This window comes from Phyllobates terribilis, unplaced genomic scaffold (assembly GCF_046119375.1).
Source record: "Phyllobates terribilis strain yellow unplaced genomic scaffold, ASM4611937v1 Scaffold_3__8_contigs__length_932513732, whole genome shotgun sequence".
Lineage (NCBI taxonomy): Eukaryota > Metazoa > Chordata > Amphibia > Anura > Dendrobatidae > Phyllobates > Phyllobates terribilis.
The window spans coordinates 859,420,454-859,444,587 of record NW_027362763.1 but is presented as its reverse complement, the minus strand read 5'-3'; the positions used below and the strand labels follow the sequence as shown (position 1 = coordinate 859,444,587).

General features: G+C 44.6%; 1 protein-coding gene across 6 annotated transcripts in view; it reads left to right on the top strand.

Annotated features, from left to right (window-relative positions):
• The window catches only part of ARHGEF33 (Rho guanine nucleotide exchange factor 33), a 155,800-nt gene that overhangs the window by 106,822 nt on the left and 24,844 nt on the right, over positions 1-24,134 (top strand). For 5 of the 6 annotated variants that reach the window (XM_073672572.1, XM_073672567.1, XM_073672570.1 and 2 more), the window contains 2 exons: positions 2,628-2,757; positions 19,913-20,045. In XM_073672572.1, the coding sequence (XP_073528673.1) occupies positions 2,628-2,757; positions 19,913-20,045 (263 nt within the window). The remainder of the gene's footprint in view (positions 1-2,627; positions 2,758-19,912; positions 20,046-24,134) is intronic. The other variant, XM_073672571.1, reaches the window with a different exon arrangement.

Sequence of the window (24,134 nt, the reverse complement as noted above, 5' to 3'; positions counted from 1 at the left end):
GCGGACGCGCAGCGTAATTGCCGCCATTGACTTGCATTGAATTGCTTAATATCCGCATGACTACATGTGCACATGCGGATATTAATCGATTCAATGTGCGGATGGTACCCGGGTCTGGAGAAGAGGAGACTCTCCTCCAGGCCCGGGTACCATAGTACCTGTTAAAAAAAGGAATTTAAAATAAAAAATAAACATATACTTACCTTCCGATGTCCCCCGGTCTCCTGTATGATGTGTCCTGGCTCCCCGACGGCTCGCGATGGTCTAAAAGGACCTTCCATGACGTCATTTAGTCATGTGATGGGTCATGCGGCCGCTGCAAGCCGTACAAGAGACCGTCGCAGCGTAGAAAAGACCGTGGGGCATCAGAAGGTAAGTATAATGTTTTTTTTTATTTTTTACCATTTGTATTCTTTTTTTGCAACTATTACTTGGTCACACTATATAAATCCATGTTGGTTGCATGGATTTATATAGTGTGACCAAGTTGTCAAGCACTTTTCCAAGTGATGCTAAAATCGCTTGGAAAAGCGCTTGATAACCCCCATGCAGAAATGCATGCAAAAACGCTTGACAAACGCTTCTACCTGGCAGGAAAAACGCATGTAAAATCCGCATGCGTTTTTCCTGCCAGGGAGATGCGGAAAAAATCTGCAGCATTTCTGCATCGTGGGCACATAGCCTAAGGCTATGTGCCCACGTTGCATTTATGAAGCAGAAAATTTCTGCTGCATAAATGCAAGTCCTCTCCCGGAAAAACGCATGCGGAATTCCGCACGCGTTTATCGCGCATTTTTCGCGCGTTTATCACGCGTTTTCCACATGCGGAATTGCCTTGCGTTTTTTATGCATTGGACAAAGGCAATTCCGCTTGCGGAAACGCAAAATTAAATGACATGCTGCGGATTTTTGAACGCGGCATAAACGCTGCGGAAAAATCCGCAGCATGTGCATAGAACTTGCGGAATCCCATTGGGGACCATGGGGTGCGGATATACATGCGTTTTTCAAGCGTTTACGCTGCGGAAATTCCGCAGCATATACGCTTGAAAAATGCTACGTGGGCACACAGCCTAAATGTTCTGAAGACAAGTAACAAACTATAAGAATTAACACAGAATAAACACAGCACCATCTGCTTTCTGCTCAACACAGTCCCTCCAGCATGTCTGCAGCTGTTGCTATTATTCCAACACCCCCTACTCAACATTCAAGGTTTAAAGGGATTGTCCACTACTTGAACAACCCCTTAAGCATGTTTGCCCCCAGTAAAATAACCCTGCTAATACTCACTTTTGGTGCCAGCGCCGTTCCAACAGACGTATCAGACATCAAGAAGAAGTGAGCGGCCAGCCGCAGTTCTGACTGGCTTTTGATGTCTTATTTGTCCTAAGACGGGGAAAATGAAGCCAGCGCTGATCTGACGCAGGGATTCTGTAACATAACAATGTGACGTGATTCCCGGGAAAGCGTGTGCCGACACCGCTGGAACAGCGCTGGCACCGGACATGAGTATAGGTGTTATTTTACTGGGGGCAAACATGCTGATTGAGACGGGGTTGTTCGAGTAGTGGACAATTCCCTTAAACCTTTGATGTTGAGTAGGGGTGTTGGAATAATAGCAACAGTAGTGGACAATCCCTTTAATTTGTTAGGATCAACCTCCTTATTAGCCTGTAATGTCTTTCTACAGTCAAATGGCTTTGAAAATATACCCATAGTCTTGTCCTCAGTCGGACAATTCTGTAAATCTTACATTCCCTGTTCTTGAAGATTCCTCAGAAAATGGAAGTTCACCTGAATATGATTGGCTCTTGAATTAGCTCTTGCCATCTATGCGCGTGCCAGATATCCTTAGTTGTTTTCAAAATTCTTTGTAGGTCTAATTTGTTTTTGACCCAAATTCATTAACAGCGTTTCAGTCAAATAATGTCTTGACTTGCCTGTGCTACGGCAACATCGTCTGCCTCTGTTTGTCCAATTGACGACTTCATCTGAAAGCTGAAATTTGCAACATATGTATGGGCCTGGGAGATGGGAGGAAGAACTGTCGATCTAGGGAACCAGCACTTATTATATGTGTCAAACAGGAAAAATAAAGGAGTATCTCTCTTTTTTTTAAAAAGTATACACGTTTTTATTGAAAAAATGTATTAAAAATCACAAAGAAATAAACATGATGGACAAAAGTGGTAATGAAATAAACATTCCGGGTACAGATCCAAATGACCAAAAGTTTGGTCATCACATTGTCAGCCAATCTAGGATATGCGGCAAACATAAATAGAGATTTATATAATGAATTTTTATAGTATATCTTTTGTCTGGTTTATAATAATTGTGCCCCAAATAGTCCTAAAGAGTTAATGAGTGAGTGACCTTACCCATTAGTCAGGGGAAGTCTGGCCCGGCCAGGAGTGCAAAAGGCTAGAAAGTATTGCGCCCCCATGAGTGAGTAACCTTACCCATTAGTCAGGGGAAGTCTGGCCCGGCCCGGAATGCAAAAGGCTGGAAGGTATTGCGCCCCTTATTATATGTGTATAGGCAGCTTATTGTAGTCATAAAACCTAGTGATTCATGGATTCATTCTGTCTGCATTGTAATGTTCTCATATTTTTCATATTAAGCAAGAAGACAGACCGCTGCCAAAGATCTTCTTGAATCTGAGCGAAAATATGTCCTGAATCTGTCTCATATCCTTAAGATAAGGGCCACTCTACAAGGGGCTGACATCAAGAGGACCACTAAGGAAAGAAGGTACTGGATTTTTTTTTTTAGTGTAAAATATAACAATGATAGTATAAAGTGAAGTCAGCACAAGAAAGCAGCTTATCAGCCGATGACTGTCAGCAGCAAATACTAAAGAAGTAATAACGAGTAGTGATGAGCGAGCGCTAGAATGCTCAGGTACTCGTTGCATTGCTCGGGTCGAGCACATTGGAATACTCGGGTGCTCGACCCGAGCAACGAGCCCAATGTAAGTCTATGGGAAACTCGAGCATTTTTCAGGCGGCTCCCCCTCAGCGGTCTGCAGAGGGCCTAAAAATTGCCCAAAACGAGAGGAACAGTGATCAAATGACATGGGAACAGCATGGGGAAGACCCCTGGAAGCATCTTTGACAACGTTGTTGACAGCAGTGATCTGGGAGTCAAAGATGCTTCCAGGGGTCTTCCCCATGCTGTTCCATGTCTTTTCAGCACTGTATGCATGTGTCTGATGATGTGTCACACACCACATGGCCAGATAAAGTTGTAAAATGTTAAAATGACATTTCCTGGTGAATGCATTTGTCTTGGTTGAAAGCAATGCAAAAGTACAAAAATGCATCAAAAATGCTACGTGTGAACATAGCCCAAGGTGTGGAGGAGTATTTTTGTTTTTGCTTATTTATTTTGCTTTATATACAAGTCATTACCCTGGAAAGGATGTTCCTTAACATATTTCCCAGCAAAATCCATTTTGGTTTCGTTTTTGTATGTTTTATTGTGAGTCCGTAAAAGTGGCGTAATACTCTGACAACGTTGTTGACAGCAGTGATCTGGGAGTCAGAGTATTACGCCACTTTTACGGACTCACAATAAAACATACAAAAACGAAACCAAAATGGATTTTGCTGGGAAATATGTTAAGGAACATCCTTTCCAGGGTAATGACTTGTATATAAAGCAAAATAAATAACCAAAAACAAAAATACTCCTCCACACCTTGGGCTATGTTCACACGTAGCATTTTTGATGCGTTTTTGTACTTTTGCATTGCTTTCAACCAAGACAAATGCATTCACCAGGAAATGTCATTTTAACATTTTACAACTTTATCTGGCCATGTGGTGTGTGACACATCATCAGACACATGCATACAGTGCTGAAAAGACATGGAACAGCATGGGGAAGACCTCTGGAAGCATCTCTGACACCCAGGTCACTGCCTAAAACTGTGCCCATCATAAGTGATCCTTGGCGCATGCGAAGATGCCTCCCGCCATGCACCTGTCATTGCAGACTTGCATCAATCACCGTCCACATTCTTGTCCCAGTGCAGCATTCAGTTGTCCCTACCCCATTCCTTGGAACCTTGGAATGCAAGCACAAGTATGCAGCCAGTCACCCACCAACCCACAGGCTGCAATACTATACTGCCAAATTTTTGACAGCTGCTTGCACTTGAAATGTGGCCTTTTAGGCTCATGGAGACGGAAGCAGTCCACAATCTTATGGCGGCGGCGACCATGTATCCATACTCGGTCCCCAGCCGCCACTATTTGTCCCGGTGTCGTCTCGGCCTTTCACAAGCACGGGTCCCACAACATTACCCGTGTCCTCCCAAGTGCACTTACTGGGAAGGACCGCCTAACCACAAATACGTAGACACGTGAATGTGGCCAGTGACGGTACGGAGTCAATCCACAGCTTTTTTTGCTGAGTTGTATTTCTCCATAGCCATATTCTTTAGCTTGGTGAAAGGACTTGGGAAACCATATCTACCCAGCTTTAATTTCTCCCAGGAAGTCCTCTAAAGCTGCTTTCACTTGAAATGTGGCCTTTTAGGCTCATGGAGGCGGAAGCTTTTCATAACCTCATGCCGGCGGCGGCCGGGTGTCCATACTCAGTCCCCAGCCGCCACTGTTTCTCCTGGTGTCGTCTCCGCCTTCCACAAGCACAGGTCCCACAACATTACCCGTGCCCTCCCCAGTGCACTTACTGGGAAGGACCGCCTAACCACAAACACGTGGACAGATGAATGTGGCCAGGGACGGTACGGAGCTAGTCCACAGCTTTTTTTGCTGAGTTGTATTTCACCACAGCCATATTCTTTAGCTCGGTGAAAGGACTGGCATAAAGAGAAACGGTATCTACTCTGAGTGTCATTTCTCCCAGGAAGTCCTCTAAAGCAGCTTTTGCAGAAGCAATGGCAGCCCTTCCAACATCAACTCGCACTTCTCAGTGGTGCTTTGACACACAAACATCTTTCTTTGCTCATTTAATTTCATGACTACAGAGTTGGGCAATGGCCTGATCTGCAATCCGGTTTGAGAAATAACATACATAAGCACGCCCAATCCACATTAAAAAAACAGCCACAGAGTGTCCGAGAACCTTCCCCCACACTTTTCTTAGCCAGGGCTGCTTCTCGGCAGGGTTGGACGGACCCACCAGAAAACCGGAGACTCCTTCGGTGGGCCCTGGCTTCTCCTTCAGGAGAGTTCATAGTGCCGAGGTGAGGCCATGATGATGATAGAGGCCACCATCTACTTAGTTTTCTGTTAATTGGAATGCAAGCGCAAGTATGCAGCCAGCCACCCACCCACAGGCTGCAATACTAAACTGCCAGATTTCTGGGCAGCTGCTTGCACTTGAAATGTGGCCTCTTAGGCTCATGGAGGTGGAAGCTTTTAGCAACCTCATGCCTTATGCCTCATATCCAAACTCAGTCCCCAGTCGTCACTATTTCTCCCGGTGTTGTCTCCGCCTTCTACAAGCGCGGGTCCCTGAACATTACTGCTGGTACTTTTCTGTGGGAATTTGCTTGCCTCCTACCAGCCTGGAATATTTCCAGTAAACTATGGTACGACGCCATGGTATTAGCACTGCCCCCAGTAACAGTAGCGAAGCCATCCCCAATTTCCTTCTCAGGAATTTTATTTGGTAGACTGAGTGGCTGCCCAAATACATTAGTTTCTCACAAAGGAGCTGAAGATAGAGTGGCAGTAGGTGCAAGTTTCTCCAGCCTGTTAGATATCAGAGGGTGAACGGCAGCACATTGGATCAGTAGTTAGCACTGAAGCCTTGCAACGCTGGAATCCTGGGTTCAAATCCCAGCAAGGACAACATCTGCAAGGACTTTGTATGTTCTCCCCATGTTTGTGTGGGTTTCCACCTCAGTAAAAAAGCCGCCATAGAGTGTCCGGGAACCTTCCCAAACACTTTTCTTAGCCAGGACTGCTTCTCAGCAGGGTTGGACGGTCCCACCAGACAATCCTCTGGTGTGCCCTGGCTTCTACATCAGGAGAGTTCATGATAGCGCTAACTTTTCAGCTGCCATGGGGCTCTTGAGCAGGGGAGAAAGGTGAGCCCTCAGAATCAAATCCTCTGGTGGGCACAATGTTTTTCAATCTGAAACAGCTTCTCAGTGGGAGTTGTATTTCACCACAGCCATATTCTTTAGCTAGGTGAAAGGACTGGCATAGAGGGAAACCGTATCTACTCCGGCTGTCATTTCTCCGTCATCAGGTTCCGCCCATTGTCACACACGACCATGCCTGGCTGTATGTTCAGCAGTGAGAGCCACAGATCAAGCTGCTGTGTTACAGCTTTCAACAACTCTGCAGCGCTGGGCAGTTTGTCACCTAAGCTTTAAGCATGTTACCTTCAGCACAGCCTGTTGCCGCTTGGCCAAGGCAGTGCTGCAGTGTTTTCAGCTTGTGACTGATGTGGTCATTCCGGAGATGGAGGAGGAAGTGCAGGAGCTGAACAATGTGATTACATTGAGGTTACATTGGCGACTCTGTTTTTATACTAAAGAAAGATCCTACTGTTTGTTTGTTTTTTACGTTATTTTTTAAGGCAAATGCATTCACCGGAAAATGTCATTTTAACATTTTACAACCTTATCTGGCAATGTGGTGTGTGACACATCATCAGGTACATCCTGTTTCATTGATGATGGAGGGACTCTGAAAGACACATAGAGCAGGGCCACAGTAACGAGTATGACATGTTCCCATTAGAAAGGAGAGAGTCTGCTATACAGTTATAGGGTATGCAGTGAGTCCAACGGCTGACCAAATTTAGGAAAAACCCTACTAAGAAATTAAAGACACATAGACCAGGGCCACAGTAATGACAAATTCCCATTAGAAAAGAGAGAGTCTGCTATACAGTTATAGGGTATGCAGTGAGTCTAACAGCTGACCAAATTTAGGAAAAAACCCACTAAGAATTTAAAGACACATAGAACAGGGCTACAGTAATGAGTATGACATGTTCCCATTAGAAAGGAGAGAGTCTGCTATATAGTTATAGGGTATGCAGTGAGTCCAACGGCTGACCAAATTTAGGAAAAACCCCACTAAGAAATTAAAGACACATAGAGCAGGGCCACAGTAACGACAAATTCCCATTAGAAAGGAGAGAGTCTGCTATACAGTTATAGGGTATGCAGTGAGTCCAACAGCTGACCAAATTTAGGAAAAACCCCACTAAGAAATTAAAAACACATAGAGCAGGGCCACAGTAATGACAAATTCCCATTAGAAAGCAGAGAGTCTGCTATACAGTTATAGGGTATGCAGTGAGTCCAACGTCTGACAAAATTTAGCAAAAACCCCACTAAGAAATTAAAGACACATAGAGCAGGGCCACAGTAATGACAAATTCCCATTAGAAAGGAGAGAGTCTGCTATACAGTTGTAGGGTATGCAGTGAGTCTAATGGCTGACCAAATTTAGGAAAAACCCCACTAAGAATTTAAAGACACATAGAGCAGGGCCACAGTAACGAGTACGACATGTTCCCATTAGAAAGGAGAGAGTCTGCTATACAGTTATAGGGTATGCAGTGAGTCCAACGGCAGACCAAATTTAGGAAAAACCCCACTAATAAATTAAAGACACATAGAGCAGGGCCACAGTAACGACACATTCCCATTAGAAAGGAGAGAGTCTCCAATAGTGTTGGCCTATGCAGTGACTGCAAGGGCTGGCAAAAATTTGGAGGCACTTCAATGCTCCTTGGAAGAGACATGGAGGTCAGAGGGCCTCCTCAAAACAATGTTCCCTTTATTAGGAAGTGGGTCTCTCATAGTGTTGGCCTATGCAGTGTATGCAAGGGTTGCCAAAAATTTGGAGACACTCCAATGCCCCTTGGAAGAGACGTGGAGGAGGGCCTCATCAAAAAATGTTCCCATTAGAAAGGAGCGGGCCTCCTATACTTGTAATGCCCATGCACTAAGTGTATGGGCTGAGAAACATTTACCCCTGGGGGGTATACATGAACATACTGTATAAAAAAACATTTTTTACGGGCATCATAAACACCCTTTAAAAAATTATGTGGGTGTTGCCTCACGGACCCCTGTCACCCTGGTGATATAGTTGTGGAGGATGTGGAGAAGGAGGAGGACAAGAGCAAATAGCCAAAATCAGGAAGCGTATACCCATGTCTGGGTGTGAAAAGGTGCATGGGAATACATCTCCCAAGAAAAGACACTGGATTTGAGTTTATGTTACGCTGCTATCATTCTGTGGTGTTGAGAAGTCTGGCCCAATCCAGCCCTTGTTAATTTTTATAAGAGTCAGCTTGTCAGCATTTTCAGTTGACAGGCGGATGCGCTTATCAGTTATAATTCTTCCAGTGGCACTAAAAACCCGCTCTGATAAAACGCTGGTGGCTGGGCAGACCAGGACCTCCAAGGCATAGAGAGCCAGTTCATTCCACGTATCCAGCTTGGATACCCAATAATTATAAGGCACAGAGGAATCACGGAGGACGTTGGTACGGTCGGCAAGGTACTCCCTCAGCATCTTCCCAAACTTTGCACTCCTTGTGAGAGTACCCCGCGCCTCAGGGCCTGTGCGACGGGGCCTGTGTCTCTCTCGCCTGTACTCTTTGGTTGTCCAACGAAGTGTGCCCTCTGCCGCCAGCATTTTCAGATTGGATTCTTTTTTAATAGTTCCGCAACAAGGGCCTTCTGGTACAGCCCCATTTTTGTAGACCTGTCCGCCTCAAGAATAAGAGATATAAAGTTCTCCTTGTAGAGTGGGTCTAGAAGTGTCACCAACCAGTAATGACTGTCACCTAAAATTCTGAGAACACGAGGGCCATGGGAAAGGCAGCGTAACATAAACTCAGCCATGCGTACCAGACTACTAACAGGCAAGACTTTTGTGTCCTCACCAAGAGGATGACTGACCATGCTCTCCTCCTCCTACTCCTCCACTCTGTCCTCTGGCCATCCACGCTGAACAGACGGTATGACAGCTGTGCAGGTAGTACTGTCTATAGCGCATGAAACTAGCATCTGTCCTTCCTCCTCCTCCAGCTCTTTCTCATTGTCACCCAATCCACGTTGGGATGAGATGAGGCTGGGCTATGTGTAATCACCCTGTATGGTTCCTTGCATCATCTCATCGTGCTCCACCAGCATTGCATCCTCTTTGATTGTGAGCAGAGAGCGTTTCATAAGACAGAGAAGCAGGATTGTGACGCTAATTATGGCATCATCGCCACTCACCATCTTGGTGGAGTCCTCAATGTTTTGGAGGATGGTACATATGTCTGACATCCATGTCCACTCCTGAGGTCTTATGTGTGGAGTCTGAACTGAATACCGACGGCCTTGTTGATGCTGGTACTCAACAACTGCCCTCTTCTGCTCACAAATCCTTCCCAACATCTGCAGTGTAGCGTTCCAATTCGTGGGGAAATCACACACCACTCTGTGAGCCAGAAGCTGCAAACGCTGCTGAAACACGGCAAGGGCGGCGGAAGCTGTAGCTGACTTTCTAAAATGGGCACACAGGCGACGTACTTTAACAAGCAGATCCGGCAGCTCCGGGTAGGATTTGAGAAACCGCTAAACCACGAGGTTAAGCACGGGCCAGGCATGGTACGTGTGTGAGCTCGCCTTGCCTCAGAGCCGCCACCAGGTTTCGGCCATTGTCACACACGACCATGCCTGGCTGTAGGTTCAGCGGTGTGAGCCACAGATCAGCCTGCTCTTTCAGAGCTGTCCTTAACTCTTCAGCATTGTGCGGTTTGTCACCTAAGCATATTAGCTTAAGCACAGCCTGTTGCCGCTTGGCCGAGGCAGTGCTGCAGTGCTTCCAGCTTGTGACTGATGTGGTCATTTCGGAGATGGAGGCTGAAGAGGAGGAGGAAGCTGAGGAGGATGAGGTGCAGGAGCTGTAGACCGTGGGGGCAACCCTGATTGACCTAGGGCCCGCAATCCTTTTGCATCGGGAGGATGTGTTCCGTCCCAAGGTCCGACTGGGCCCCGGCTTCCACTATGTTAACCCAGTGTGCCATCAGCGAGATGTACCATCCCTGCCCACAAGCACTTGTCCACGTGTCCGTGTTTAGGTGGACTTTCCCGGTAACTGCGTTGTTGAGTGCACAGCCAATGTTTTGGGACACGTGCTTGTGTAATGCGGAGACGGCACATCGGGAGAAATAGTGGCGGCTGGGAACCCAGTACCGAGGGACGGCCACCGCCATCAGGTTGCAGAATGCTTCTGTCTCCACGAGCGTACAAGGCAACATTTCAAGCACAAGCAGTCATGAAATGTGAGAACTTAGTAGTGTGGCCTGTGGGGCTTGGCTGCATATTTGCACTTGCGTTCCAAGGACTGGGGTATGGACAACTGAACGCTGCGCTGGGACAAGGACATGGACGTGCTTCCTGATGCTGCTACTTGAGAGTACGCAACGACAGGTGCAGGGCAGGAGGCATCTTCGCATGCACCATGGAGAGGGGATTGGCTTGCATACACAACAGCAGAAGCAGTGGTGCCACCTGCAGACACTGTTCCTGGACCCTGGGGTTCGGCCCACAAAGTCGGGTGCTTTGCTGCCATGTGCCTGATCATGCTGGTGATGGTCAGGCTGGTCGTTTTGCCACCCCTGCTGATGATAGCCTGGAAGGTGGTGCAAATGGCCTTTTTGGGGTTATCGGCAGAGTCTTTAAAAAACAACCAGACTCGGGAAGACCTAACAGTTGTACTGGCAACTTCCTTCGTGTTGGTGTTACGGGGAACGGTTGCCTGCCTTCTGTCTGCGGCCACCACACTGCTTCTTCCTGCCTGTTGGGGTGCTCTGCCTCCCCCTGTGTGCTGCTGTCCTCGCTCTGCATGTCCTCCTGCCAGGTTGGGTCAGTTACTTTATCATCCACCTCGTCTTCCACTTCCACACCCTGGTCCTCCTCCTGACTTTCTAGCAATTGTGTCTCATCATCGTCCACCTCTTGTGACACTTTCCCACCGTCACCTTCGTGTGCCGTGGCTGCTCAAATATTTGGGCATCGCTACACGAGATCTCCTCTTGCCCCGCTTCAAGTGGACCGGGCGAGAGGCCCGAATCTATAAATGGAAAAGTGAACAGCTCTTCAGAGTGTCCAAGTGTGGGATCAGTTGTCTCCATGCACTCGGCATGGTGGGAGGAAGGAGGATCAGGGTGAGGAATATGCGGTCCAGACTCACGGCTACTGAGACTTGACCGTGTGGAAGACAGGGTGGTGGTGGTGGTGGCTAAGTGACTGGAAGCATTATCCGCTATCCAGCCAACAACCATTTGACACTGCTCTGGGTTCAATAGTGGTGTGCTGCGGTCCTCTAGGAATTGGGACAGGAAGGTCGGGCGAGAAGATGTGGGTGCTTGTTGTGGCACAATTTCTGCTTGCCCACGGCCTTGTCCTCGGCCTCTGCATGCACCATCACCATCATGTCCAGTTCCTCGTCCCTTGCCACGTGCCTTGCCCATTTTAAATGGAGGACAGTATCTTCCACTCTCACTACAAATGACTGAGTTTGGAGCGAACTTATATGTGATCCGTGTGACAGAGAAAACAATGTTTTAAATACCTGACCTGTAGGTAAGTAGTTTGAACAGCAAACTCGTGTGAATTGCTTCACTGACACACTGAAGGAAATTTTTAATGGAGGCCAGAAATGGCAGTATTTTCTGACAACGTATATGTGATCCATGTGACGGAGAAAATAGAGTTTTAAATACCTGGCCTGTAGGTAAGTAGTATGAACAGCAAACCGGTGTCAAAAACTTCGCTGACACAGTGAAAAAAAAATTGGAATGCAGGCCAAAAATGGCAGTATTTTCTGAAAACGTATATGTGATCCGTGTGACAGAGAAAACACAGTTTTAAATAGCTGGACTTCTAGCGTAATATGGAAAGGACCTGGCTGTATTCTGCAGTGCCAACAAGCAAATGGCACAGTGTTCTCTGGATTGCTTTTTAAGCAAATAATGAGGATTAAGATAAAAAAAAAAGTATTCCTGGCCCCTGAGAACTGTGCTTTTATATAGAAATATCTAACAGCAGCAGAAGGCAGAATTGGAATGGAGCCTCTTTTGCTATATGCACTGCAGTCTGCTATATACACTGCCTGCCTATATACCCTGCCTGCCTGATATCTCTGCAGATGGATTAGTTAGTCCTCAGAAGGACTGTTTGTTGAGATGGATATGTGTAATGTATGGTTTTTCTCCCTACACTACCTAATACACAAGCAAATCTCTCCCTAACGCAGCAGCAGCTCTCCCTACACTGTCTGATTCCGGAGTGACTGTGACGAGAATGGCGGCGCCAGGTCTGATATAGATCTGATGAAGCTGTGCGGCCATCCAATCACTGTAATGCCACAACCACCATGGCTGCGGCATTAGAATGAGTGGCAGGCAATCCCTGCATTTTGATTGACGCTCTAAAGCGCACCGAGCAGTAGCGAGCATGCTCGCTCATCACAAATAACGAGTACAACTGCCACATGGGACCACCGCCATCTTTATTCTATCTACCTATTATGTCATGTATAAAAAGCTCAAGACTCCAAAATAAGGACGTTTGCTTCAAAATATATTGCATTTTTTCCAGATCTAAAAAGACACACTGCACTTATGAATATATTTTCTTGTGAGAGCAACCATTCGGGTGACAGTCAAGAGTGAGTGGCGGGATACATCAGAAATCACGGTGATGGTATTGTGAGTGCTTCCGCTTTAAAACTCTGAACATGGCGGAGCCCTGTTGGCTATAAACTATTCCTGGCTACACATCGCACCTACTCCTTGGCTATATTCCTATATGGTCTGAGTCTCAAACTGAAACCACCATGGTCTTCTGATGTACGTCACCACTCGCTCTTGCCTGCTGTGTGTCTTTTTGGATCTGGAAAAAATATCAATGAATATGTTTTGAGGCAAACCTGCTTATTTTTGAGTGCTGTCCCAGCCCCTCTGTGGCCAGCTCTAAAGGAGCATGCTCCCTGGCACTCTTTATGCTCTCTAGAAGTTGTGCTGTCTGGACTCGTGTATGCAAAGCTCAGTCTTGTTCGCACTTGTGGCTGTGTGCGAGACATCACAACTGACATCCCATCTGCAGAAAGCATCAGAGTACACAGAGGTCCTCTTTGGTGAATGTGCACTCCTGCAGGAGACTGCTTAATCTGGCAGGGCAGGCAGCACTTTGCATTATGGGAACTGTAGTCCAGAGATCCAGAAGCTGCGGAGGTCGGAAGCACCACTTTTATACCAAGGGACACGTGACAGTGATAAAGGGTAGAAAAAAAGTAGGCAAATACAATAAATAACATATAAATGGGCATTAGTGAAAGACATAGTGAAAAAAAGGGTTTTTGAAATGCTGATATTGATATTGGAAAATTATAATTGAGTTCATTCTTCAACTTTTTGGTTTAGCTTTTTTAGCCCTTTTTGCATGGTAAACTGTGTGCACAATTATTAGGCAATTTGTATTTTTGATGAATAATTTAATTATTGAACAACTCCAGAGCTGTCAGTCAATCCAAAAGGTTATTAAATATAAAACATTTTTTTTTTATTAAAAGTGAGGTTTTGTCTTTTTTAGGTGAATATCTATGTGTGCAAAATTATTGGGCAACTATTAGTGTGCAGAATTATTATGCAACTAAATGAAATACGTACAGTTAGGTCCATATATATTTGGACAGAGACAACATTTTTCTAATTTTACTTCACAGCAAAACCTTCCAAATGCAAGCACCACACCTCAAATCAACTCCAGGCCTTTTATCTGCTTAATTGAGAAAGACATAACGAAGGAATTGCCCACTCCTGTCCATGAAATAGCCTTGGAGTCAATTGTCCAATTACTTTTGGTCCCTTTAAAAACAGGGTGGCACATGTTAAGGAGCTGAAACTCCTAAACCCTTCATCCAATTTTAATGTGGATACCCTCAAATGAAAGCTGAAAGTCTGAACTTCAACTGCATCTGAATTGTTTTGTTTAAAATTCATTGTGGTAATGTCTAGAACCAAAATTAGAAAAATGTTGTCTCTGTCCAAATATATATGGACCTAAACTGTACATTTTCCCATCTCAATAGTTTACTTTCAATTGTTCAAATGAGAATAATAACCAAACAGCTCAAAATGTACAAAATTACATTTCTGAAATTAAAAAATAAATAAATAATAGTGACCAATATAGCCGCCCTTCTTTTCAATAACGGTCATAAACCTCCCATCCATGGAGTCTGTCAGTTTCTTAATCTGTGGGCTATGGAGTCGGTAAGCCACAGTTGCGACTCCGACTCCTGGATTTTATCAGGTTCCGACTCCGACTCCGGCTCCGACTCCGACTCCTTCACAAATGGCCAATTCGTAACAATAAATTTACTGTTGTAAAATATTAACATCGTGCTTATTCAGTTTCTCACCATCATATAAGTAATCAGACCACTTAGAGCAAAAACTATATTTATTAGAATACAATTAGAATATAGCAAATAACTTTTATAAACTCTTGTAAGTAAATATGCAATAAACACTGTTATGCAGTTAATAAGAAGAAATCTATAAATTTGTCCTCAGAAAAAGTTTTGCCTCTGTCAGATCCTCCTTCATGGATGCCCTCAAATCTGATCTAATTATTTTGAGAGCAGAGAACAACTTCTGTACACTAACTTGGGTTGGTGGCAAAGCAGTAACCACTCGGGCAACATCTCTGACAATGTCAGGATACAGAGGAATCGCTTGTTGCACTGTTATTTTTGATGAACGGTCAAATTTCTCAATTTCTTTTAGTGCACATGAAAAATTCTGCTGAAATGTACTGGCTGTGTTCTTTGATGGGGATGACTCTTCTTCTATGCGGGAACGCTTTGCACGGTCCTTGTGATCAAAATATTTTTCGAAATTAAATTCTTCATCAGTTGATGATGAGGGTGAAGATGTGGCAGGACGACCAAATTCTTCTTGTTCCTCCTGACTGTTCTGCAACCCTTTCATCCTTACTGCTATTTCAAACAGAGCTTCTTTTCCTTTAGTTAGCTGTTGATCATCTAGAAGAATCCGATGCATTGGGTCTACATAAACAGCTGCCAAAAGAATGGTATTTTGTAATAGTAGCTCCTCTCTCCGTTTCATTGATGTAGCAATGCCACTTGCAATTAACCCTCCTCTTTGGGACAGGCGAAACATCAGGTTCTTCCACTCCTTTAAGAAAATACCTGGAGTTAAGTCCTCTGCTTGTAATTTTTTAGTCACTGTAAATGGGTGCTCTAGCAATTTTTCCAGCTCAGTCACCTGATTCCACTGACTTTCATTTAGCATCAGTTGAGAGTTAGCCATGTCTACAAGAAAGGTTTTCAGTTCAACCAAGCGCTGAATCATTAAGTAAGTACTGCCCCATCGTGTGGCTTGATCAATAATTGCCCCTTTTCCAGCACGTCTCTTCAAAATTGAGTCAACTTTAGGGGTTCTGGCAACAGTAGCCAATTTTCTCACCTTGCCAATCAGTGCAGCAGCATGTCCTTCTTGCAGACTGTCTCTTATAGCCAGCTGTAGCGTATGCACAACACAGAACATGTGATGAATGAAAGAACGTATTGACACAGTTTCAACAAGATCATCTAAACTATCATGTTGCTATTCATCTGAAGCAACTTCAGTTTGCTCCTCAGTTACAATACTGTGTTCCTCTATTTCAAACATTTCTGTGTCTGTGGACCCAGAATGTTCTTCTAGCTGCTGGTCACCATCATTACTCTCATTCATTAGCTTAATAGTACTTATCATATTTGAAGCATTGTCAGTTACGACAGAAAGAACTTGCTCTTTTTTAAGTTCATAGTCTTGCAGAACCTTTTCCACCAAGACCTGGAGAAACTCCCTGGTGTGATGAGCTTTGGTGTCTTTTACTGCCAATGTCTTGGTAACTATTTCATTTTTGTCACAAACAAATTGGACATTGATGGCAAAATAGTTCACTCTGTGACGTGTGCAGGCATCCATTTTAAGAAACAGAAAGAGTCCCTTGAGAGTTTTTTTAAGTTCTTCCTTTTGTTTAAAAGCTTCTTCGATTACTAATTTTCTAGTACTCTCTCCCTCCAGAGAAACACCAAGCTTGCGGGCCATTTCCCCATTCAGACACATAAAAGCTGGTCGTGAAAATAATGAAATAAGCACACTATCCTTTACAACAAGCTCTATGATCTACTGTCATTGTCACACTAACTTTGTCACTGACAAAATATCTTGCAATTGATGGCTGCAAAGTTCTCTGCTTCTTTGTTTGGCTGGAAGAGCTGGCCACTGGTTCATTGGTTTGGATGCAGTCTTTCTCATCCACTGCTTTCAGTACTTCTGGATGAAAGCGCTGTAAATGTCTCTTTAGATTAGAAGCTCTGGTAGGAGCATTTTTATCTTTGCCTGAATATGCACTGATCTTGGCTTCACAGCATTTGTTTTCGTCTGGATCATTTGTCATACACTGACAGACATAATGTTTTCTATCTTGAGTGATTGTGAAATGTTCAAATACTACTGATTTAATGTGACGCTTCTTTGACATTCTCAGGTTTTTAATTCTGCATTCACAATCCAAATGACAATTGTTTTGTGTAAAAACAATTGTACAAAATTATTGCCGGGTCGTACAACTGATATAGTGGTCAGTAATACTGTTATTCCTCATGTACTCACAGTTAACTGATGCAAAGTTTGTTGAAAGGATAATACTTCTTACAGTCTTCCTCTTCTGAGTAGCAGCTGTGAGATGCTTGGAAGACGCACACCTAGTAAACATCTAGTCTAGAGGAGGAGCTTTACTACTAAGAATTTGCAACACATTTTCACTTTCAGTTTCATACATTGTAAGTAGGAGGGTTGGGGCAGCATGAGGTTAACCAAGTATAAGATTAGATAAGGGCAGTGGAGAACAGTGACACACAAGAAGTAAGAAATGTCTCTATCTCCAGCAGAACTGCTTATCACTGTTGTTCATAGTTTGATAGAACATATATATATTTGAGTAACATTTATAAAATTCATATGAAAGTTCAATTATGAAATATTAATACATTTTTTTTAAAGCTGGAGTCGGAGTCGGTACATTTCTACCGACTCCGACTCCAACCAAAACTAACTCCGACTCCACGACTCCGACTCCACAGCCCTGCTGTTGACGATCGATTATTTGGGCACCAACCACATTTCCCCGACACTGTTCAGAGAGGTGACTGTTTTCCTTCACCCTAAATCTCCAATTTAAGAAAGGCCCACAAGTTTTCAATAGGGTTTAGGTCAGGTGAGAAAGGAGTCATGTCATTATTCTTTGATCTTTAAGGCCTTTGCTGGCAGCCAAGCAGTGGAGACTTCATTGCATGCAATGGAGAATTGTCCTGCATAAAAATTACGGTTTTCTTGAAAGGTAAATACCAAAATAAATGAGAAGACAAACTGCCCATGTAGAAATAAGAGTGTAAACTTTATTAGAATAAAATTAAATAAGACAAGTTAAAATCATAAAGGGAGACTTAGACAGTAGAATTCCCTTTGCTCCGGGACCATAATGCATAGACATACAGGTGCATCTCACAAAATTAAAATATCATCAAAAAGTTAATTTATTTCAGTTCTTCAATACAAAAAGTGAAACTCCTATATTATATAGAGTCATTACAAACAGAGTGATCTATTTCAAGTATTTATTTCTGTTAATATTGCTGATTATGGCTTACAGCCAATGAAAACACAAATATCATTATCTCAGTAAATTAGAATAATTAACAAAAAACACCTACAAAGGCTTCCTAAGCATTTAAAAAGGTCCCTTAGTCTGTATCAGTAGGCTCTCAATTCATGTGGAAGACTGTCTAGTGTGAAGTTTCTACAATCAGTGATGGTTTGGGGAGCCATGTCATCTGCTGGTGTAAGTGCGCAGCCGTCTACCAGGAAATTTTAGAGTACTTCATGCTTCCCTCTGCTGACAAACTTTTTGGAGACCGAAATTTCATTCTCCAGCAGGACTTGGCACCTGTCCACCCTGCCAAAAGTACCAATACCTGGTTTAGAAACTATTACGGATCCAGGTGGTGGAACCTCTGTGCTGTGATGCAAGGAGGGACCAGAGGGGCGTAACTAAGTGCCTACCCGGACCGACCCTGGCCACACGGCGGCTTAGTCGACTCTGTGAACCAAGGAGGGACCGGGAAGGTGAACCAGGTGCCACTCTGGGATTGTGTGAGAGCAGGGGACTCCCACGGGACTGATGGCTGAAGCCGACAGCAGATGAGCACGGCTGGTAGACAGGCAGGTGATGTGGGTAGACAAGCAGGCGGGTGCGGCAGGTAGACAGGCAGGCGGGCACAGCTAATAGACAGGCAGGCCGGCATGGCTGATAGACAGGCAGGTGAGCACAGCTGATAGACAGGCTGGCGGGCACGGCTGATAGACAGGCTGGCGGGCACGGCTGATAGACAGGCTGGCGAGCACTGGAACCTGAGGACTGAGGAGAGTGTTAGCACACAAACAACAACCTTGCACGGCACCTCCATTTTGGAGGAGGCGCTTTATATAGGAGCAGTCCTCCGGCCATTGGCCGGGGACTCTTTAGGACGGTGCGCGCGGCCCCTTTAAGAGGGAGGGAGCGCACGCGCATGCCCTAGGTACAGTGCCCAGGGAACTGCGCATGGTGCGCACCCTGTGCAGATGCAGCAGGGGAGAAGGAGGATGCCGGACCGGGTCTGCGGAGGTGAGGGGATCGGCGTCTCTGCCCGGCAGGAGGCAGAGACGCCGACGCTACAAAAACAACAGTATCACTGTGCTTGATTGCAAACTCGCCTGACCTTAACCCCATAGAGGAAGATGAGACACCAGACCCAAAAAAGCAGATGAGCTGAAGGCTGCTATCAAAGCAACCTGGGCTTCCATAACACCTCAGCAGTGGCACAGGCTGATCGCCTCCATTCCACGCCGCATTGATGCAGTAATTGATGCAAAAGGAGCCCCAACCAAGTACTGAGCGCATTTATTGAACATACATTTCAGTAGGCCAACATTTCAGATTTTAAAAACATTTTTCAAGCTGGTGTTTTAAAGTATTCTAATTTACTAAGATAATGACTTTTGTGTTTTCATTGGCTGTAATCCATAATCATCAACATTAACAGAAATAAACACTTGAAATAGATCACTCTGTTTGTAATGGCTCTATATGATATAGGAGTTTCACTTTTTGTATTGAAGAACTGAAATAAATTAACTTTTTGATGATATTTTAATTTTGGGAGATGCACCTGTAAGTGTAATCACAAATACATGCATGAAAGGAATGGCACTCAATATACCTGATGAGCTCAGTAAGCCCATATAAAGGAATACATACATGGGTGAGAGGTATATAAATATTCAGTGGTGATGAAATCCATAAAAAGTGGAAAAAAGTACAAGTGTATAGATATAATGGTCCATGTGGACCTTGGATTCACTTACAATAGGATATTGAGGACGCCAAATAATTACAAATATTAGTACAAACCAGTCCAGATGGACTTAAATGATATAGACAATAGAGTAAGAGGTAAATGGTATGAGGTAGATGGCCTCTGATGGTCAATGTAGAAAACAGATATGCATAATAAGTAAAGAGTGAATAGTAACCTGTAATAAGGCCTGGAGGGTAGGGGACCAAACCCCCACACGCATTTCGCGTTAGCTTCTTCCTTCACCCTCAGGATTCACACATGGGTTTTGCTGAAGATTCTCAGCTGAAAAATCACCAGCAAATCTACTATGTGTGTATTTGTAGACTTTTTATCATCTGTATTGTTCTTTCGTCAGTAGATAATCTTTTTATTCATTTTATTCCATTATTAAGGATGAAAACATCTTCAAGGGTCACTTTTTGTTCATTTCTCAGTTTTTTCCCCAGTTCCTTGCGGTATTTGATCCAGCATCACCTGGACCTGCTCCACGTGTTACAAGAGAGGGTGGTAAAATGGTCCAGACAAGGAATCCTGGGAGACATATTCCTGAAGTTAACCAATGATGAGGTAGCTATACTGTTTCATCACTTCTCACTTGCCTTCATATCTCCTAGTCAAAATTATTTTGAATTTTACATTATTTACTGACCTGACTATAAAACTACAAAAAGTATTTCAGGATTTACTCAAATTTGTTATTATCTTCACCATTCAATATTTAATATCTTCATTCAGAGATTATTGTTAACTTCTGCCTTTTCGATTTTATAAGGTAGATTTCAACGGACTCTCTGATCCTTCCTTCTTATGATGATTTTGGCCTTAAGGGCAAATATATGGGGTTTTTTAGAGCCATAATTATTTAACTTTTCATTTGACATTGCCTAGCTTTTTCTTGCTTTTGACAGTTGTATTTTGTTATATTGTTTTTAGGTATATATACAGTATAATTTATTGCAAAACCTTTATTCATGTGTTAATGTTTTTTTCGGGACAATGGAAAAAAGTCAAAAGCTATTTTACAATGTTTTGAGTCATGTTTTTTGGGTGATCAATGTACAATATGAATGACATGTATGAGTATGGTGATACCATATTTAAATTGTTTTCTTTTTTGCTTTACTACTTTTTCTCTTAAAAAAAAATTGTCCTCGTGCCACCATATTCTGAAAACAAGAACTTTGAGCCTATATGAGGGCTTGTTTTTTAAGGGATAAGTTTACTTTTTCATGGGTACCAGTTTAGGGCAAATACAGCTTTTTGATAACTATTTATTCTATTTATTTAAAGCAGGATGAACAAAAACAGTATTTATGACTTAGTCTTCACTTTTCAGTGTTCACTGTACAGATTCCTTATATTATTAATTTTTTTTCAGAATTAGTTTTTTTCATTCTAATAGAAGACTTGGCTACGCAATTGCTTGAAAAAAATACTCTGCAATACTTCTGTATTGCCATGTATTGTGCCTTTCAGGCTATGCCAATGATGAATGATGGCAGACTGGGACAAAAGCACAAGATTAAAAAGATTTTACAACATGTTGTAGCATCTTTTAAAATATTGTGCTCTTGTCTCAGTCATTCACTTGTAAACTTGCTTGATAAGGGGCCTTTGTGCTCCGAAAGCTTGCAAATGTAATGTGTCTGGCTAGCCAATAAAGGTATTATTAAAATACTTTTGCTGTTTTTGTTTTGTTTCTATAAAGATATTTCCATGGTCTAATCCTGAGATCATGTATTACTCCACCTGCTAGCCTACTCCTGGGTACTGTAGAGACATTTGTGACGCGCCCAGGGAATGGGGACAACTCGGCGCCCGGGCCTTGATGTTTGGTTTTGGGGGATGCCGCAGTGGCCGGCTCCCGGGGCCGTACCCTGGGGTCACTCTTAAAAAGAAAGGAATGGGGGAAAGGTGTATGGGAAAGGGGAAGGTTCGTGACTCGACCCGTGGTGTCTGGTGAGGATCACCAGCGTTGCAACAGTCCTCTGAGGCCCGTGTTCAGGCAGCTTAGTTGGTGCTGCTCCCCACAGGTGGAGCGGGGCCTCAGGGCAGCGTAGGAAAAGGGATGCAGGACAGAGGGGACCCAGCCGGGTCAGAAGAAGAATAGGCACACTCACAACAGTTCACTTCAGTACCTTTACTGGTGGTGTTTCAGGCACAATCCAGGGCACTGTAGGGTGAAGGGTGCATTTCCGGACTCTCCCCAGTGAGCGGGTGTGGGGCTTCCTGCTTCTTGCCTTTTCCTGATAAGTTTGTGACCTGCCTGGTGCTAGGCCTAACTTGGTCTCTGTCTTGCACTGGCTGACCTGGTGGTAGGGCCTTCTGATGGAGTTCACACTCCCTGGTCTCTTGGGCCTCAGTGATTCCTGACCCTGGTATAATAGTCAGCTTTTGGTATTCCTGGGACATGTAGTTCGCCAGGGGTTCCGGAAGTTTCTGCTGGTCGTAGAGATCCCTGCAGACGCGGACCCGGTGTCCGGTATATGCTTGTGGGGTGAGCTGACTAAGCTCCTCTGCCCCCTATGTAGCTCGCTTACTCCACTTGCCTTCGGCCTCGCTCGGGGCCCTCACTAGGCTTCACACTGGCAGTAGGCCTCGCTACTCTTCACCTCTCTTATGGCGTCGGCACGCCTTAAGCTCACTAACCTGAGCTCACTGAGTCTGTACTGAACTGGCAACTTCTCTGGCTGCAGCAGACTGTAGACTGAACTGCCTAGCTCCACCTTCCCTTTTTATATCCCTATCTAGGCTCCCTCTGGTGGTCTGAGGTGGAAGGTGGAGGTGTGTGAATGCTATGAGGGCCTCTTGTGGAGGAATCCGTCCATGCACCCCTCTAGGATCTGTGGCACAAATGCGCAGCAGGGCGCCACATTCCCCCCTAGCAAAGCTCAGTATTCCCGGACTGAAGTACTTTTTATAACAACAATGACAATAACTCTTCCCTTTATGGGAGGCACTTTGCTTAAACGTTACATATAAAACATTATAAATAATAAATAGATATGTACAATTTAATAAGCAACCTCAGAATTCAAGTCTCTTCTGGTGAGGTTCCCCAACAGGATGTCCATCTCACAGGTTAGAGCACTTGGTAGCTTGAGGGACCTGTCCAAAACCCTCAACGTAGGCCCTGGGGTGGCTGCAGGGCATGGAAATCCTGAGTTGGACCTCCGTTAGTGCCACACCAGACAGGTTTTTCTTCTGAGGTCACCTAAAGGGGCACTCCAGGGAGTGCAATTATTTACAAGAAGCAGTTTTTGGGCTGCACATAGTCCTCAGCCACAGAGTTCTTTATGTACCCTGACAGGTAGTTAGAGGCAAACAAGAAAAGTGTCCATTTCACTTAAATTGTCCATTGTAAGGCAAAACACAAGTTAATAAATACATATACAGGAAAATACACAAGACAATACCCCAGGGGCAACTATCTACACTGTCAGAGTTTCCTTCTTTACTCTCTATATCTGACAGGGGTCTGACCTTGTGTGCTACGTGTCGATCTGCGTAGTACGGGAGTGTGGATGGTATCTGTGTCTGCACCATCTGCTACCCTGTCAGTTCTACGTGTGGGTAGATTGTAAAACTGCCTTAACCGCTCTATGGGACTGGCAAGTGTACCATTGGCTGGGCCTTCTTGCTCTGCTCCAACCGGGGATCCTTCTTCCGGGGATTCTTCTTGAGCAGGCTCTTCTGAAGCACTTACAGGCTCTACTTGCTGTGGAGGGTCTTCTGGCTGTTGAAAGAAGTGGATCACAGGGATTATTACTGCTCCTCCTAGTTGAGGCCAATCTGCCGGGAAATCTCCTAAGTCAGTATGGAGTACTGCTTCTTTAGGCTCCTCCGGAACGGTGAGAGGCACTTCTTCTTGGGGCTTTAGCAGGTCTGGACACAACTTCAGATGGTCTCTAGATACCATTGCAGTTGTTATTCCTCCGTCTTTGCTGATCAAACAGGTCTTTTTGTTATCAAATCTTGAGTTTAACACAGTGTAGGGTTCTCTCTCCCACTGTTCATCAAGTTTGTGGTTTCTCCTCTTCCTTTTGTAACACCACTTCTCCTGGAGTGAAGGGTTCTCCGGGCGCACTTTTATTGTAGTGGGCTTCCTGCTTGTCCCTCACCCGAGTGAGACTGTCTTCGACACAGGCCTGTACTCTTCTGTACTGCTCCTGTCTGGTCGTGTCCCAGTCCTCAGTGGACATATCTGCTTCTGGTTCTACTACACCAAGCTCCAGGTCCATGGGCAACTTCCCGGGTCTGGCTCGCATGAGATATGCTGGAGTACAATTGGTGGAACTCACAGGTATTTGGTTGTACAGATCTACCAGGTCAGGTAGTAGGTATGGCCACTGATTTCTCTCCTCTAGTGGTAAGGTCTTCAGCAGGTCGATGACGATGTTATTCATCTTTTCACAGAGACCGTTGGTTTGGGGGTGGTACGGTGTAGTCCTGATCTTTTTACACCCGTACAGATGGCAGAACTCCTTGAACAGTTCGGCCTCGAAGGCTGGGCCTTGATCCGTCAGCACCTGCTCTGGGTATCCATGGGGCCTGCAGAAGTACGCCTGAAACGTCTTCGCCGCAGTTTCTGCCGTCAGGTCCTTGACGGGGGCGACCACCAGGAACCGGGAGTAGTGATCCACCATGGTCAAGGCA